Source organism: Caenorhabditis briggsae (genome assembly GCF_000004555.2).
Source record: "Caenorhabditis briggsae complete genome, chrI, whole genome shotgun sequence".
NCBI lineage: Eukaryota > Metazoa > Nematoda > Chromadorea > Rhabditida > Rhabditidae > Caenorhabditis > Caenorhabditis briggsae.
Genome location: NC_013489.2, coordinates 9,637,112 through 9,655,371, shown reverse-complemented (window position 1 = coordinate 9,655,371; position 18,260 = coordinate 9,637,112). Strand labels below are relative to the sequence as shown.

The window sequence follows — 18,260 nt, the reverse complement described above, 5'->3', positions numbered from 1 at the left end:
AGTTTATTTTGAATGTGATAACAAGAGAGAAATTATGAAAAAAAATATGATTTAGTACATAATACAATTCAGAAGTGTGATTTTTTTCAGTTCTCGCCGCATTCTTCCCATTGATTTCCCAGTGTTTTTGTTTGTATGATAGTTGACAAAATGAATAAAAATTCAAACTCAAATTATTCCAGTGTCTCATCAAAATTCAACTTTTTGACAGCAGCCCGCATCATTGACGGATGGTTCGGGAGAAGAGAAGCAGCATATTCCTAAACAAGGAAATTACAATGAATTCAACAATTTAAATACAAGAAAGTACCTCAAAGGACATATCCTTGAAAATGCGTTTGATAGCCATTCTGGCTTTTGGCTTCGTTGGATTGGAACTTTCCACTGTCCAAACTTCAAATCTATAATCAGAGATGGGGTAGATCTGAAAAAAAAAATTTCCCCAGTACTTCAACAAGAAAAACGCACCGTTGTTCCTACACCTGACGCTGACGTACCAGCGATACTTGGGTTCTTTGTTTCTTTGATTGCATATCGTTCAATGTGAGCATTCAATTCGTGAACATTCTTCAGATATTCAACGTCATCTGCATCCCCATAAGACAGGACCTGGAATGATAAAATATTCAGAGAATAAGCACAAAACCATACTTCGAACGGTTGCATTTGATTATCCACACAAACAGATTGGATTTTCTCAACGTTTTGTGTATCGAACCTTATCGTCTGCTTCGTAGTATCCGAACACATAGATGGGAGGCGAACAATGGGGACGGTGTGGTTGTCACCGAATACTAAAATCAAGAAATTTAGATCCGACGAGAATGCTTTTTCAATTACCAGGCAACTGTGTGAATGCTTTTCTCGTCTCCTCAAAATCATCGTCATCATCTGAATCCCTGTCTTGTAAATGTCTTCGCATATCTCTCATTTCTAGCTCATCTTCAGCATCATTGATAATTTTCAGAGGCATAGCGCAGTTGGATCGAGCCAGAACTAAAACACGCCGAGCCTCCACATAGGCACCTGCCAATTCAACACATTGCGACCAACGAGCATACAGTGCTGCGCATCTGTAAATTTCGAAGACTATTTATCAATTTGGATTACGAAATCCGACTTAATCAGGGACTGTCGACTGATAGCGAACTGATAAATGTCGTGTGCATGACCAGCACTGTTATCAGCCATTATCTCCCATATTTTCAGCATTCTCTCGTCTTCCTTGTACTGTTCCAGAAATCCTGGTCTAAAAATCTTCAGATACAGTTGTTCAAACGATAAAATTCACACCTGCTGATTACTTTCCAAAGCAATTCATAGTACAGTTTATGAGATCCGATTGCAAGTTTCTCTTCAAACCACGAACAGAACTCGAGAATCATCTGAATTTCGTCTTTTTCGGTCGAATCGCCCGCTTCTTGAAGTTCCTTGAAAAGGTTGTCAAGCTTTTCTCGTGCAGTAGCTTCCGTAACAACTTCTTCTGGCTTCTAAATCAAGTAGTTACTAATTCTGAACAATACAATAAAACCAACTCTCATCAGCGCATCTATCTTTCGTCCTCTTCTTGTCGGGCGAACGTTTTCAGAATACCGATCCCAGTCATTGTCCGAGTCATCGTTGTTTCTTTTTTTGAGCGTGAAAACGTACGGTTCCTGAGCCATTTTGTGAAGATTGAGAACAAATTAGTCTCAATTAAACTTTTTTTCTTCTTCGCGCTTTTTCTTGATCTGCATACACCGCGCAATGCGGACAGGGCGTCATATTCTACGAGCATTCTCTAGTTGAACGACGAAGTAAATAGTGTGCTGTGTCGATTGTTGACAATCGACAAACGAAAATCGTTAAAATCGGTGTCGATTTCGTCGACTCGATCAAAAATCGACATTCAAAAAGTCGACAGAAAATCGACTTTTCAAAAGTCGATGAAAGCGAAAATCGACGAAAGTCGATTTTTGTCGATTTGGAATCGACAAGAATCGACGCAAAATCGACAAAAGTCGATTCTTGTCGATTTCTGTCGATTTCCGTCGACGCAAAATCGACAAGAATCGATTTTCGTCGACTTTCGTCGACTGAAAGTCGACAAAAATCGACAACGAAAAGTTCGATTTTTATCGACAAATAGCCTTGTCGAATTGTTGAATGTCGACTGTGTCGATTTTCAAAGTCGACAAAAATCATGGATTTTCGAGTCGACTCGGCACTCTAGACGTAAATAAGGAAACATGTGTTTGAAAAAGATCCGAAAAAAATTATTTTTCAAATAACTTTCTCAGACTGTTTGTCAGAGTTGATTCTGGAAAAACAATGTTTGCACTTTTCCAAATAACTTTAGCTACAGTAACCTAAACATTCATGACTTCTCTTTAAAAATCTTTATGATATAGAGTCAAGTCTAGTTTGGAATAAAGATTACGGTAGGATGATACACTTTTATGTTGTGTTTGTAATCCACTTTAAACCTAGTTGCTCAGAAAAGCAGAATCAGGCCGAACACAGTCTATCAAGTTTTTCATGACGTTTGGACTTTCACATCCTTATTCGAGTCATTGACATCACACATTCCCATGTTATACTTCCCTCATAAACTTTTTGAAATCTTGACTCCATAAAACAAGCCAATACATTCGAAAGAAACGAAATGCAGCTTCAAATTCTCACTTTCTTGGCGCTATTCGCCGTCACGGCACACATCGCCGAGGTAAATTTTTAAGACCCATACTCCGGGGTAAATCGGTGAGCCCGCCCTATAAGTCAGCTCAATTATCTCGGTTCCTATGAGAGATATCAAAATTTTGTCAAATGGTGAAACATTCATCATTAAATCACCAATAATTTATCAGTTAACAGATGTTTGTAATCTCTAATAGAAATGGAGACAATTGAGCTCAAAGTGAAGGTAGCTTCTATTAGAGCAAATACTTCTGTTTAAAAATGTTATTTTTGGCCCAATTTCAAAACGCTGAGCATTCAGGCCCGCAAACCATGTCGAGCCAACCGACCGACGACCCCTGAACCAGCGAATGGTCCTTGTATGGCAGCATGGGATAACATAAAATCAGAAGACTCTAAGTTCGAAGAATATGCCCTAGCAACCAGTACAGTATCCTCCGTCGCAGAATGCGCTGAAGCTTGTAAGGCTGATATAAAATGTGCATATAGTTACTTGAAAGGAGGGACAAAGTGTCTTACTTATGAGAGGTTCATTCCAACAGATTTCGCGAAAAATGGTGACATGACTCTTATTTTCAAGGTAGGGACATTTCATCTTGGTATTTCATTCAATATCTTTTTATCAGTTGTATCTGAATGGAACGACTACTTGTGAAACTGCAACGATGCCTGGCTTGGCTGCTTCAAGAGAGAAGATGTATTATCCGGATGGTGGATCATACTGGTTGTTCGATAACATTTTCAACACTGTCGGATATGCCAGTTACAATCCAGCACTTGGATATAAGAGAAGAAAGAGAAGCATTCTGGGATGGCTGCTCAATTATTAATAAAGTTTTGTTTCATGTTTGTGCTTTACAGTGGTTATTTTGTAGGTTTCAGAACAATTAGAGGTTTTATTAGTGTTCAATGGCAACATAAACAAATAGAAGAAGTACAGTACTCGAAATCAATTAAAACTTACAAAGATCTTTTTTTATTATCTCGACTTAGATGCCTCTCTCAATTCAACATTTTGCTTACTGGAAAAATATTCCTTGTCCAACAGATAGTCGCATGCTCCTTGAACAATGATTCGAGTCCTGAATATTCCAATTTCAAAGAAGGGAGACATGAAACATAACTATCTTTAAATTTTTTTCACACCAATCTGTTTGTCGCGCCTCCGGTGCTTCAAACGTCTGGCTGGTGCACCTACGGCGCGGGTTATTTTCATCAGACTTGACAACTTTCAAAGTTTTATGGTAGATCAAATTTGATCTGGCAGATTTTTCCTATCAGAAACTCGAGGAATTGAACTTGTGGGGCACACACTGGAAGTGCTCTCCTGTCTCCCCTCCTTTAAGTAACTTACCAGATAGCAATGGCAGCAGTGAAGAAAGAGACCACAGCCACATTGAATGGCCAGATCGGTCCGTAATCCTTCTCAATTTGAAGAACTCTTCCAAAGTGTCCGAATGCCGAACGAGTGAAATCGATTCCAATTGACATGCAGAGAACAGAAATTCCAGCCCAGAAGAGAAGGAATCCGATTTCAAGCTGAAGATTGAACATTGGATTTAAAAATACATTTTAAAACTTACAGTAATGAATGCAAGCTTTGGAGAGAATAATTGTGGTTTCTCCTTCCGCATTCCAACTGTCATCAGAAGAGAAGTAATCACAGAAAATACAGTAATCAATGCTTGAAGATAGAACAACCACTTGTCGATTGTGTCTGTCTTGTGGCTCATCACTAAAAAACCATATGGTATCTTGGAAATTAAGTTTAAATAACTACCGTAGAAACAAATAGCTCCAGTTCCCATAACGACGAATTCTACGAAAGCAGAAATGTAGGCGGCTGTTGTGTAGTGCATCGAGTTACACGTGGCAGGAGCATAGTAGAATTTGTCATTTGGAGAGAAGATGTAGTTTGGTGGAAGTGGAGACACTTTGTCGTGTGGCATAATTCACTAGAAATCAATCTGTTGATGATAAAAAGAAAGACAGTAGAACAAAGCAGTTTGTAATAGATATACATTAAAACCTGCAATAGAAGGTACTGTCAATTTTGAGCTCAGTTATCCCAAGCATTAGGCAAGATATCAAAAAGTGGTTTACTGGCAAAAGTCTTCTGATATTATGATAAGAAGTTTATCAGTTGACAACTTTTCGATATATTTGACAAGAACCAAGAAGAATTGGCTCAAAGTTAAAATGAATGTGGGCCCTTCTATTACATATTTCACATTACATAAAAGTTCGAATTGCAAATTTTACGAACTTGAAAAAAATAGTAAGAGTATAATAGGAAAAAATGTTAATAGTTCTTGATTAGTTTTCTGTTGCTAGAGTTTTAAGAAATTATCAGATTTTATAGTTTTCATTTTATTTATACATAGTACCTGAACTTGAGTTCCGTTCAGTTAAAAAAGGGACCAACAGTATAACCTGTAATAGAAGGGCCCCCAACCTGTCAAGTGTGAGCTCAATTATCTCATTTCCTATGCAAGACCCCAAAAATGTCAACTGACAAAATACTTCTGATATTATGTTAAGCAATAGTTATCATTTTTTATATCTTTTACACGAATTGAGAAAAATAAGCTGAAAGTTAAATGTTAGGGGCCCTTCTATTACAGGTTTTACGGAATTTTTTTGTCACAGTAAATTGAAATCTAGATAAAAACTTGCAAATAGAAAACTTTTTAAATGTTAGAGATGTTATAAAAGTTTGTGTTCAGGGATCAAACACAGACTACATTATCAATATTTCTGTGGACTAATGAGAACCCATAATTCGGAGGGTACAGCAACTCGGGGGTACAGTGGTGTACAAAGCAATTTAGGGGTACAAAATCCACAATTCGCGGGTAAAAAATTCGAATTTTTCAGGTATTCCTTAGCCGCGAATTGAGAATTTTAAACCCCGATTGCCCCAAAATTTTAGTACCCTAAGAATTTTTCGCCACTAATAAGACGAAAACTTCAAAGAAAGATCTAATAGGAAAATATGACAAATCTGTTGAAACCACATATACTTTAATCTGAATCTAATTTAAAAAGTAGCTCAAAAGCCAAATCAATAATAAAATGTGGATCTCTTTTTCCGAGTGACGAGAATGGGTCGAATCAACGCGAAACGCGTTCTTCTCCTCCTCCTCCTACTTTTCTTTTCTCTTTTACTTGACCAATTGTCCGTATTGGCCTACTTATTCCGTGTAGAGATATTCGGAATGCTGACCGATTCGGAGAGAAAATCGAGATACAAAATGACTCGGACGATGGATAGATTAGGCGATTGCGGGTGGACGAAACGAAGTACACGACGAGGTGTGGAAGATATGACGTCATCAGGAATTGAAAGCGGTGATATGGTCTGTGAGAAAAATATGTTGCGATCTGAAGGAATCTGGGATTCTCAGCATTAGAAACAAGGCCACACACAGAGATTTTCTCGATTAGCAAAATTACAGATTTTCGATATTTTCAGAGAACTAGGTTTTTGACACAAAAAGCGTTTTCAACAAGATATTGAAGAACTCCAGTTTTGATCTAAAAATTAAGTTTCCAGTTGAGTTTAGGTTGATTTTCAGTCGGATCATAATATATATTTAGTGTGACAGGCATAATGGTTCTCCAACCAAATATGAAATGGATCTTTTTTATTGTTCACCAGCTTGTTTGGCGCTTCAAACAGCTGGCTGGTGCGCCTTCGGCGCGATTAAACCTATTTATTTTACTATTCTATTTTCAGAAGGTCACGTCAAATTGTGTTTATTTAATTTTCAAGCTTTTCAAAAAAAATCTTCACTTTTTGGTTCATTTTCTTTTTTTTTTTTCTTTCGACTAGTCGAATGCGAAAAAAGTACTAGAAGGCCCTAAGGGTCGCCATGTTTTGGGGTTCATGGCTAGGTAGAATCATTTCCGCTGAACGTTCCAATTTTGCAAAAGATTCAATCAAAGATGAAAAGAAATGAACAAATATCAATAAAAAGTGTATGCAAGGCTTCTTACAAGGAAAAAGGAACTTTGGAAATTATCCAACAGTGGTCCTCGGAGACCAGGGCGGGGGTACCCTTTCATGTACTGAGCCTCTACGTGGCGAAAGGGATCAACAGACAAAACGTCTGGCTAATCAGTACACTTGTTATTTTTAATGAATTTTATTTTTCGAAAAAAACGGTGTTTTCCTGTTGATTCTGAGCGTTTTCAAAAGACTGGAGCGCGGCTGTCAAGTTTCCGATCGTTATGAAAATTTTGGAGGATTTTCAACAAGCCTAGATTGAACACTACGCATTCCCAGAATTTTTTTTGAAAATTCCTAGTTTTTCAGATGTTAGCCGATTTCTGAAAGAGATCTGTTTTTTTCACATTTTCAGTACAAAAACCGGCCGAGAAGGGGTGTATTTCAGAAATCGAAAATATAAGAAGTTTCAAAAATCTTGGTCGGTTTTACACACTGATAAATTTTCGGAGTGATCGAAAGTTTGACAGCAGAGATCCAGGCTCCTGAAAATGGTCAAAATGATTAAAAATCAACAGAAATACGTAAATGTTTTTCTAAATTTCAATGACTGATACTGTAGGTACTACAGGTATTCTGGATAAAAATTACATTTTTTACAGCTTACAAAATTCTTTTTTATGCCAAGACCAAGGATTTATCTTCAATATTTGTAGCTTATATCTAAGTTTCATTCACCAGACACAGCCATCCGTTGATTCAGAAGCCCCTGACTCATTCCACATCACTTCAATCTGTAGAAGAACTTGTTATTTTTTCTTTCTCCCTTTTCTTCAATGATCACAAACCACCATCCCACCCATTTTCTATCTTCTCTCTTTTTTTTCCGCCCTCATCTGTTGTCTTCACTGGCTCCTTTCCATCGGCTCTCCAGGCGCCGGAAACTCCGAAGAGTAAAAAATAGTGTGCGAATTGGAGAGGTATAGACAGTGTTCCAAAAAGTTTTGCGAGGGAGGATGAGCGGCGCCAGAGATCCAGAGACGAGGAGAAAGATGATGTGAGAGTGAGAAGAAGAAGGGGAATCTCTTTTTTTCTTCTTGTTGTTGTTTTGTTGTTTTTTGATTGCTGTGAAAAATGGGTCACCGGTGCAAAGGAGGGTTACGGTAGGTATGCTAAAATCGAAAGAAAAATTGTGTGAGAAGGAAACTGTGTGAGTAAAAAAAGTGGGCTACTGTAATTCTTCCGATGAAGGGAAACGTTTGAAAATATTAGAAAAAGGTCTTGAGCGTTGACGAGAACTTTAAAGCTGGAGAGGGTTTGGAGTCACAAACTCTTGGAACTAAAAATGAACAAATCCAAGAAATACACATATTTCCTCTAATAGAAGCCCACCTAAACTGTCAACTTTGAACTCAATTACCGTAAAACCTGGAAGGAAAGACCGGAGGCGCGGTAAACAGGCTGGTTTATCATAATAACCCCTATATTTTTTCAGTGACAAAATGTTTATATCTTTCCCAGGAACCAAGATAAATTGGCTCAAAATTGAAAGTTAGAGTGGGCGTCTATTAGAGCATTTACGGCAAAAATTGTATATGAAAAATCGTGAAAACATAAGTGTATTACAACATTGTAAGCAATGGAAAATTGATCTTGTTTCAAGGGCCAAAAAATTGAATAATTTGTGAATGCACCGATTAAGCGGATGCGTTGTTTTCAGCGGATCTGAAAACCTAGCAAATATTCTTGAGGGTCACCCTGAAGAAGATGGTCATACCTAAATAAAAAAATTCATACCGAACAATATCCTGTATTACTCTAGGACAAAAAATCGGAGCTGTGGAAGAGAATCACCGGTGACCGTGGCCGAAGGTCCCAAAACGACAACTACGGCAAGAAAAGGGAGAAAACATACTCTGACAATAAAGGTATTTTAAGCTTACGATAGTTGTCGTTGCAAGGCCTTCAGCTACGGCCGCAGCTCCGATGTTTCGTACCAGCATAGTAAACAACTTCCAGGTCTCTGACACCTGTATTTTTCTCTTCCCGCTTGAAAAGTGATTGTTCGCTCCCAATCGAAGTCAATCTTTTATTTGAAGAACTCCTAAAAAAGGCACACACACGATGAAAATTGAATGAGTCTAGCCAGTGTTTGTTGACCATATCATCCCTCTCTTTTTTTTCAGTTTGTGTGCAAACTGTCTTTTCTCTGTTGATCTGGTTTCTCTCATTTATGAATACTCTCTTGTTTATCCTCTGATCTGGCTACTGTCATGATCAGATCGAAACGATATATTTCCCCGAAAGATCTTTTGGTTTTCATTTTTATGTTAGGACTGAGTACTTCTAAGTAATTTCTCCAGATGGTTGTTCCTTGAATTCGGAGTAATACCGAAAACCTTGAAGAGAAGGGCCCCTAACTTTTAATTTTGAGCCAATTTATCTCGGTTCCTGTCAAATAAAAAAATTGTCAACTGATAAACTGCTTATCATAATATGAAAAGAGTTTTATGAATCAAGAAAAGAGTTTTATGAATCAAATCAAAATTTTTGATATCTTGCACAGAGATTGAGATAATTGAGCTCACATCAGACTGGACAGTGTTATTAAAGATTAAATTTCTATTAACGGTTACGGTCAATTAGTCTGGAATGAGAGAAATTGCGCTAAACCAACAACAGTCAATTTATTGCGCTTAAATTGTGTAGTTTGAAATCTTCTGCATATTGCAATTTATTTTATTATCATCAGCTATGGGAACTTTCTAAGAAAAAAAAAGATTCAATAAAAAAATTGATAAATGAAATCCTCAGACACTTCGGAGCTAACAGGTGCCCATCATGAACCTTCCTTGTATACTTTTTCTGTACTTCCCTTCAAATTTTCCGCTTTCATAACTCTCTTCATGTGACCATGAGCAGGCGGTTTCAAATAGAGCTCAGCTGAAAAGAGCCTGTTCGCTCAACAAAAAAAGTTTCTTTATTTTCTTAAGATTCTCTCAATATATCCACATGATCTTCTCTGTTTGTTTTCTTTTCTTACGTTCCGTTCTGTGTCGATTGCTTCCTGAAAAAGAGAGATGATACACCTTCGAGCCGAACTCAACCCCCCCCCCCCCCCTCTAATAGAATGGTCCTTTTCAAAATGTGTTGTTTGGAATGAATTTTTAAAAAAATTGTTCTCAAAGAAAACCATTCCGGAAATTTTACGATTCCACAGAAATTTGAAACTTGAACAGAAAAATTATTTTTTGTTCAAAAACTTGTTCAGTTTTCGTGAATTTTGAACAAGAATTCACCGAATTTTTCGATGAAAAGTGTTGGAAAAAACAAGCGCTTAAATAGAATCAAATCGAAAGGTCACTCTAATAGAAGGGCCCTCCGGAGGTACCCCAGAACATTAGAAGTACCGGACCTTCTAATATAATACAGGTTTTTAGTATCCGATTTTCACAGTATGTCTAGAAGCTGTTGACCGTAAAACTGTTACGTTTGTTCTGACCTCAATTCCAGAAAAAATACTTCTGTTAGAATTAAACGTAATTTACTATTCAAAATCATCTTCCAATCAGTTATTTTCTATTCTCCCAAAACAACTACACAAAAAAACCATTCGAACATGGTCTGTCTTTCCGGAGAGCACAACTCCCCGAAAAAAACATTATTTGTACGGGCGGCTCGGCCTATTTGTACTTTTCCCACCAGACCATGATCTTTTTATGACGTGTAGCCGGCTGCTACTGCTGATCTTTTTTTCAAAAAAAATCTCATACACACCGTTTCAAAGTGGATCGGTTTTTGAACTCCGGGCCGTGCAGCAAAACTTTTGTACTTTTTCGGAGAAACACTTCTAGGGAAAGACTAGACTAAGGTCAGAAGACACAAAATGAGATTTGAAGGGGTTATTTTTGAGATGACACAATTCCGTTAGATCGTGAAATTTGCAGATTTCGCTTCAATTACATAAAGGTGGAATATCTAATTTTCGATTTATTTGCAAGCTTCACTGAGTAGTCATAATTCGGACAAAGTCTAGTGGCTGCACCTGCCCAATTTTGTACTTGAACATATAACTTTGTCTAAACATTTTGGTTTACTTGAATTTCTAGCAGTCAAGTAGATTTTGAAGGCTTATATACAGTACTCCCTGGAAAATTCACTTTTCAAAACAATTAAAAAATCCCAATTAAGTTCTAGTCTTTTGTTCTTTTTTGAAGATTTATTTTGAATTTCTCATCTGATTCATCCAATTTAAGATTTCTCATTTTCTTCTGAATCCACATCTAACTTCATCTAATTGCACGTGTTTCCTGACTCACATTTCCTTCTTTTTGTCTTTTTTCCCTTTCATCATTCGGCAGAAATGCAAGGGTATCTCTGCAATTTTCATTGACAAACTTTTCAGCTGCATCCATTTGTTCTGTTAATCTGAAAACAAAACTGAAAAAAAAGATGAAAATCATTCAGAATAACAGAACAAATAAAAACTCTAATCTGGATTCGTGACTGGGAGTAATCTAGATATATCAATAATCAAAAACCTTTTTTGGTTTTAATAAAAGGACCAATATGAGACCAACCGGCTTAACGAAATTGACCATGGTACCCAAGGATTAGGGCCTTCTCCGTTTTGATTAGTTCAAAAAATAACGAATATTTATAACTTTCAAACTTTAGAGTCTCTTTGGTAATTCTGTTACTAATAGTAAATCTCTATATGTCAGTTAGGCTCCAGGACATTTCGCCACCGTGATACAGTAAACCCTGTAATAGAAGGGCACTCACACTGTCAAGTTTGACATCAATTATCTCAATTCCTATGCAAGATGTCAAAAATGTGTCAACTGATAAACTGATTATCAAAAATATTTCATTCATTGAAAAATTTTATATCTTTGACGAGAACATATTAAAATTGTGGGGCAAAAGTTGAAGTTAAGGGCCCTTCTATTATAGGTTTTACGGTAATACTGGTGAATGGAGAAAGACTACAAAAACCATATTAAGATTTTCAAATAAGCATTTTTTGATAGAGCACCTTTTGAAATTCGAAAAATAAAAAATAAACCATTTTTTGAGAAAACTAAATTTCGGAATTTTTCGAATTTCAGAATGCTCTATCAGAAAAATTCTATCTAGAAACCTTAACATGGTCTCTGCGGTCTGAAACTTTTCCATTCGCCTGTATTATTACTGTGGCAAAATGTCCCGGATCCCAAAGTTCAGCCAAAGGTAGTAGGCTAACTTTCTAGGAAGGAATCTTCGACCGGAAATCTGACTTTCCGGTAGCTCCTGACTTTTTCATAACGTGTTAATTTCCGGATAGCATAGACCAGGAAATTTTGCTGGTTTTTTCTTTCTGTTCTCAGTTGTTGTTAAGCTTTTTTAACTTTTAAAACTTTCAAGTGGTTTCCTAGAAAGAAACTCTCAAAATTGGAAAGGGATTCTTTTGAAAAACACAAATTCCTGATGATTCGGTACCTCAGTTTCCGTGTTGTTTGATATTTTCTCATCTTCATTCGGATTCTGTAATTTGCTTGAATGACATCATCATCTTCCACTTCCTCCAAAAACAAACATGCGTCTCCTTTTTCTTTTTCATCTCAAAAATATCCTCATTTTCAGCTCTTCTCACCTCATCAACCGTCATCATCATCGTCCTTCTTCTTCTTCTTTTTCTTCATTTTTTTCTTCCTTCTGAAGCTGTTTCTTTTCTTTTTTCTGCGTCTCTTTTTGTCCCGCCCTTTTCTCATCTTCTTCTTCTTCCATTTTTTGCTCACCCCGTCCGTTTGTATGCTCCCTCGGCGGCTCGTCGAGCTCTTTTTCGAAGGGACAGGCGAGTACCAGAAAAAAGAGAAAAGAGCAACACCTTTTCGCGCCCTTACTCTTTTTCTCTATCTCCCTAACATCTCTTTTCTCCGCCCTCTTTCAACATTTTTTTGCCTTTTTCGAGTGCTCGGGAGGAGGTTTTTTTTGAAGGAGGGGAGGGAACAAGAGCATATGACGACATGCCCTTTGCCATTGATATTTCAAATTGGATTTCTTTTTTTAATAGGGCAAATCCTATTTTATTTGGAACATTTTTAATATCCTATTCATGTAAAGTATGTCATTATTTTAAAACTCTTTCATATTCTACAGGAGACAAATTTTGCAATTTCAATGGCTCAAACATTGGATTGAAATCCCTGTCGTCCTTTCTTTTCAGTCAGAAAAGAAAACATCCACAAGAAAACTGATTCATCCTTTTTTCCTATGTCTTGCAGTTTGGATTTTCACACGAATAGAAATTCAAAAATTTTGACACCAATTTTTGAGCTACAGTAATCCTATTTTTGAAAAAATCAAATGTTTCCAAAATACTCACAAAAATTCCTCTAGAGGAATTAACCGTACGATTACTGTAGTTTCGATATTCCCTCTTTCAATTAAATATTTTTTGCTTCAGATCCTATTTTGTACTATGCCTAAATCCTTTTGTATTACTGTACCTGCTGACATCATTCGTTTTCATTTTATTCAATTTTTGAAATTCAAAATAGCACCACAAAACGACGCATTTACATTCTTGTAATTGAGTTAATTTGGCACTTAGTCGCTCTTTTTTCAGAGAAAACTCAATGAGACTACTTATTCCAATTGCCTTCTCTCTTTTCTTTTTGTTTTTCTGTGTTTTTTTTCTTTCGAACTCAAAATTCTGCTTCTACAACTTTTTGTTAAAGGACCATTTGTATTTTGAGTGACTTCAATTTTTTTTGTAATGATCTATATGATTTTCTCGTCATTTGTGATCTGTAGTACAAATGAGCAATTGATGTCATTCTGATTTTCATTTATTGTTCGTTTTCTGAGAACACTGTCGTCATATTTTTTTTCGTTGTCTACTGTCGGGTTTCGCAGTCATTTGTAACATCCATATAAGCCAAAAATTCAGTGTGATTTAGGAGTACTTTGTTAGCAAATGGGTTTGATAGTTCTTAGGTTATGAAAACTTCCAAGCTGTACTTCTTAAATTAAAAAAAAACCTATCTCCTCTAGAAACACCCACCCCCCAACCGTCAAATTTGAGCTCAATTATCTTGGTCCCCATGAGAGAAATCCAAAATTTGTCAACTAGTAAAATGTTTATCATAAAGTTACCAATAGTTTATCAGTAGACAGATTTTTGATATTTCTCATAGGAACCGAGATAATTGAGCTCAAAATTGACATATGTGTTGCAATTGAGGTGGGTTTATAATAGTAATTCTATTAGTTTCAGTTTTTTTACAGTGTTTTTTTAACTTTTTGTGACAATTTTTTAAGAAAATCCAAACAGTATCAGAGCAGGTCTAACTTAAAATTTTAGAAAAAAGAGGTGTAAAATCTGAAATTTTTTAGTGATCTGTTTTAATTTGAACAGAAGCTGGCTAAAGAAAAAAAAATTGAAAAATTCTAAAACCAGTAAATCCAAAAGTCACTTATCATCTGATTGCCACGTGCCAACAGTAAGCGTTCCATGACCATTAGTCACACCCTTTTCCTTCTTCCCGATTTCTCTTTTCCTGTATATCTTTGTTTTCTTTTCCCATTTCCTCACTCTCTTCCACAGTCAATCATCATTCATTTCAAACGGTTCGGAGGTCGATTTTATTTGCTCAATCATCACCTCAAAAGAGAAAAAGAGCATCTTTTTTCTTGAGAAAAGATCAAAGAGGGTACTATAAATAGCTCAAATCTATGGTTTGTGTTGTTGTACTTTTCAATGTTTTACACGTTTACCAAAACCTCGATGAAAATCGTAGCTTCCGGGTCTCAAAACGTCAAATAGATGACGTTGATATAATGCACTTCTTGATTCATTCGGAATATAAGAGTCGGAGGAAAAAATTTAGGGAAGAAGGCATCGAATTTCAGACAAAAAAAATTCAACGGTGGTTTGTTTAATTTCCGGAATAAAAAGCATACAAAAAGTCGAATCCAAAGAGTTTTTGACTTCGAAATTCTGAAGAGAAGAGTAGCAACGTTCAAAGAATAACCGGAAGATAATCTTTCACTGAACTTTATTCGTTTTGATTAAAAAATCGGGGTCTTTTCGAAGCTAGTTCAATCTGGATCGGCTCCTAAATTTCCTCTTTAAAACTCGAATTTTTCTAATCGAGCACATCATGCATGCAAGTGTCTTCTCAAGATCTCGTTTCCGACTTAATCGATGTGAGTGTTGCAATAGGAAGATTATGACGAGGATATCATGTCATTTTCAGGATAGGACTTGTGGATAATGTAGTTTGGTTCGGAAGTTTTCCTGGAAATATCTTGTAACTAAAACTGAAACTCCCAAAAAGCTCACTATCAGACGGCTCAGAATAGAATTACAGTTATTGTGCAATCACCATAAATCCGAAGGGCGTCTAACTTTTAACTTTGAGCGAATTTTTCTCAGCTCCTGTCAAAGATATAAAAAGTTGTAAACTAATAAAACGTTTATCACGATATTAGAAATGTTTCATCAGTTAATACATTTTTGATATCTTGCACAGCAATTGAGATTATTGAGCTCAAACTTGACAGTGTGGGGTTTCTATTACAGGTTTTACTGTGAGCTATGACCGGAGCCCAAAAAGCCAGTTCTTTGTTTTGAATGTTTTTTTACGTCTTTCGTTAAACATTTGTTTTTTAACTTGCTGAAATTTTCAGCAATAAAAAGAGTTTCATAATCTATTTTAGTTTTATTTATTCGGTTTTCCTAATAAAAATGAACATATCACAAGTCGTACAGTCCTGAAAAATTTAAAAATGAATTGGTCTATTGAGCAGCTTGAATTAAACTTCTTTTATTTCGTAGCTGTATTAGATGGGTCCCTCTAATAAAATGACCCTACGATAGGAATTTGGAAAAATGGGATACGTCCTTCTAATACAGGTTTTATGGTTATCTTGTTTCCTATAAGAAATCCTCTCTGAAAATTTGCGGCTTCGAATTTCTTACAACTAAAAAATTCATCGTACTTTGATCTGTTAATTCCATTACATGAAGTCAAAGTTTTTCTATTTTTTCTTGCTCCTTACCTCCTCCTCCTCTTTAACCTCATCAAATATTCAAGTCCTCCTCCTCCTCCTCCTTCTTTTCGTCCCATTCCTATTTTCTGTCCTTCATCCTTGTCCCCTCGTTTTTCCACAAACTTGTCCCATTTTTTTCCCGTTTTTCACCTTTTTGCCAGCCTTTTTCCCTCATATGTCAGTCGACATGCACAGGCATTTCGAAAGAAATGTAGAGTGTAGATGATAAAAAAAGAAAGAAAGAAAGAAAGAAAGAGAGAGAGAGAGAGAGAGAGAGAGAGAGAGAGAGAAAGTGACTAAGAAAGTGACTAATCGGCGTGCGAATAAGTGATGAGGTTGACTCTCCTGGAAGAGAGCAAGAGGACATAAAATAAAGGTGAACAAAGGCATCCAGGCATCTCTAAAAAACGGAAGAGAAGAATGGAAGAAGAAAAAATCTGTTTACTAATTTCTTCCTCATTTTTTTTGGAAATGCATTTTTTCCCCTATTGGCCTTGTTTTACACAGTTTGATCAATCAAAAGAGAATGGAATTACCGAGAACTCTTTAATAGAAGGCCACCCTATACTTGCACTTTGAATTTGATTATCTCGGTTCCTACGAGAGATGTCAAAAACGTCTGATGAAAGATTACTGATATTATGAAAAACATTTCATCAATTAACAGGTTTTTAATATCTTTCATATATACCTATAGGTACCGAGATAATGGAGCTAAAAGTGCGAGTGTAGGGTGGCCTTCTATTAGAGTGTTAACGGTAACTTGTGATTTTTTTAGCAAACTTGGATAAGGGATAATTCATCTCAAGTAAGTGTTTGACCCCAAAAGTCTCCCTTGAAGCTAATTGATTTAAAAACTACAAAATTCGATTATACGTATTTTCTGGTCAGTTATTAGTGAGTAATCAACTCTTACCAGAAGTTCAAAGTATAACAATACATTCCTAGAAATTAGAAAAAATTTACCGTAAACCCTGTAATAGAAGGGCACCCACACTGTCAAGTTTGAGCTCAACTATGTATCTCAATAATACGCAAAAACTCGAAAAAAACCTTTAACTACAAAAGTTATCCAGTCATCGAAAATTTCATATTTTGTTAAACAAGAAGTGCGTATTTCATCAGATGTCTCATAAAATTCTTGATCTATCTCTTCCATTTTTCCGTTTTTCCTCTATTTTTGCAAACTTAACATCGGATTAAAATGTTTTCAATATCCAATATTTAGTTTCTACAAAAATTCTCTGGCTTCTCTTTTTCATATCCTTCATATTTATCTGAAACATCCTTTTTTTTCATTCAAAGCACCCTTTTTTAATTTTCTCTATATTTTCCATATTTGGAATGATTCAACATCACTCATTTCCTTATCCAATCAGAAGAACAAAATTCATGCACAATTCTACTTATTTATTTTTCCAGATTCGAAACGACTACAAAAGCACTGAGAATCTCAATATTTCTCTCCCTCGGTCTCTTTTTCAAGATGTCTCTTCTTTTTAATCCTTCCGACATTCGAGTTTCTTTGGATTTGTAGAAGCCAATCCCAGATATTTGTTTTTCAATATTTTCTCGTTTGATTATTTGGCGTTGACATACAAGTTTAGGTAAGTTCACAAAAATACAAAAAGAAGTTAAAAGGGCATAACATAGATAATTAAGTTAGAGATTTGAAAATTTGATGTATTCGAGTTTTCAATATTACATTAAGTTAACCAAAGTTATGTATTAGGTTGATAAGAAAGTATCTTCCTTTTTGGCAAGCTTGTTTTTGAGCTTCAATTACTGGTTACCAAAGTGGTGTACCAGGCTGGATGTTTTTTTGTTGGATAGCTGTGTTCAATGTCTATTAGATCGTAGATTTTCAAATTTTTATCTCACTTCATGTTGGAGCAATGACGATTCTCTTGGTCCCTATCCGCCTGCACATACGCAACATGACAACATTTATTTTTATTTTCTTTTCAAACACCTGGTATCCGCAATAAATTTGTGGAAGCATATAAAGAACATGTTCCTTCATATCCTACAATTGACGTTTGGTTCGAAAAATTCCGCCCATGGGAGTTCAGTTTGAAAGATGGCAATGGACTAGTGAGTCGGATCTCGATCAATTGCTAAGAGTAGTGTAGGGGGATCCAATTGAAACCACTTGTGAAATGTCAAAGGCATTGTCAGTTAGTCAGCCAAGTATTGTGAACGGATCGAAGTCTCTTGGCAAAGTCAAAAACTTGGTCGATTCGTACCCACTGTTTTGTAGGACTCCGATATTGATTTCCATGTGGACATGATCATGTTTCTCGAATCATTTCTTTGCACATTCAGCTGGGTGGATGATCTAATTACTTTAGATGATAAGTGTGTAAGTGACTCTATCAATGTACGGAATGGTCAGTAGATTGACTACGAAGAGCTCTGGGCGTCCCGAAACCTAAATTTCCCGTGAAAAAGGGGATGCTATGAGTTTGATGGTCTGCCAAAGGAATGGAGACTGGGAACTTTTAGATGAAAGTACCATTATTACTGCCACTTTATATTTTTCCTAATCAGAGAAATTGATTTTGGCAGTCGAATCGAAACAAGAAGAAAATACCAA

The 18,260-nt window shown here is 36.1% G+C and overlaps 3 protein-coding genes across 3 annotated transcripts; 1 reads left to right on the top strand and 2 right to left on the bottom strand.

The window, feature by feature from the left end:
- Window positions 1–173: 173 nt before the first annotated feature.
- Window positions 174–1,664, bottom strand: Cbr-san-1 (the record flags this gene model as incomplete). The annotated part of the gene is made up of 8 exons (XM_002640072.1): window positions 174–260; window positions 311–424; window positions 469–609; window positions 652–794; window positions 841–1,073; window positions 1,121–1,249; window positions 1,294–1,490; window positions 1,536–1,664. 8 exons carry the CDS (start codon window positions 1,662–1,664, stop codon window positions 174–176), a joined length of 1,173 nt encoding a protein of 390 aa, XP_002640118.1.
- Window positions 1,665–2,644: 980 nt separating this feature from the next.
- CBG12616 lies at window positions 2,645–3,506 on the top strand (the record flags this gene model as incomplete). The annotated part of the gene is made up of 3 exons (XM_002640071.1): window positions 2,645–2,704; window positions 2,978–3,256; window positions 3,303–3,506. The coding sequence occupies 3 exons, from the start codon at window positions 2,645–2,647 to the stop codon at window positions 3,504–3,506; spliced, it is 543 nt and encodes a 180-aa protein (XP_002640117.1).
- A 149-nt stretch (window positions 3,507–3,655) lies between these two features.
- Cbr-cuti-1 lies at window positions 3,656–4,625 on the bottom strand (the record flags this gene model as incomplete). Its single annotated transcript, XM_002640070.1, has 4 exons — window positions 3,656–3,758; window positions 4,031–4,215; window positions 4,260–4,411; window positions 4,457–4,625. The coding sequence occupies 4 exons, from the start codon at window positions 4,623–4,625 to the stop codon at window positions 3,656–3,658; spliced, it is 609 nt and encodes a 202-aa protein (XP_002640116.1).
- Window positions 4,626–18,260: the final 13,635 nt, after the last annotated feature.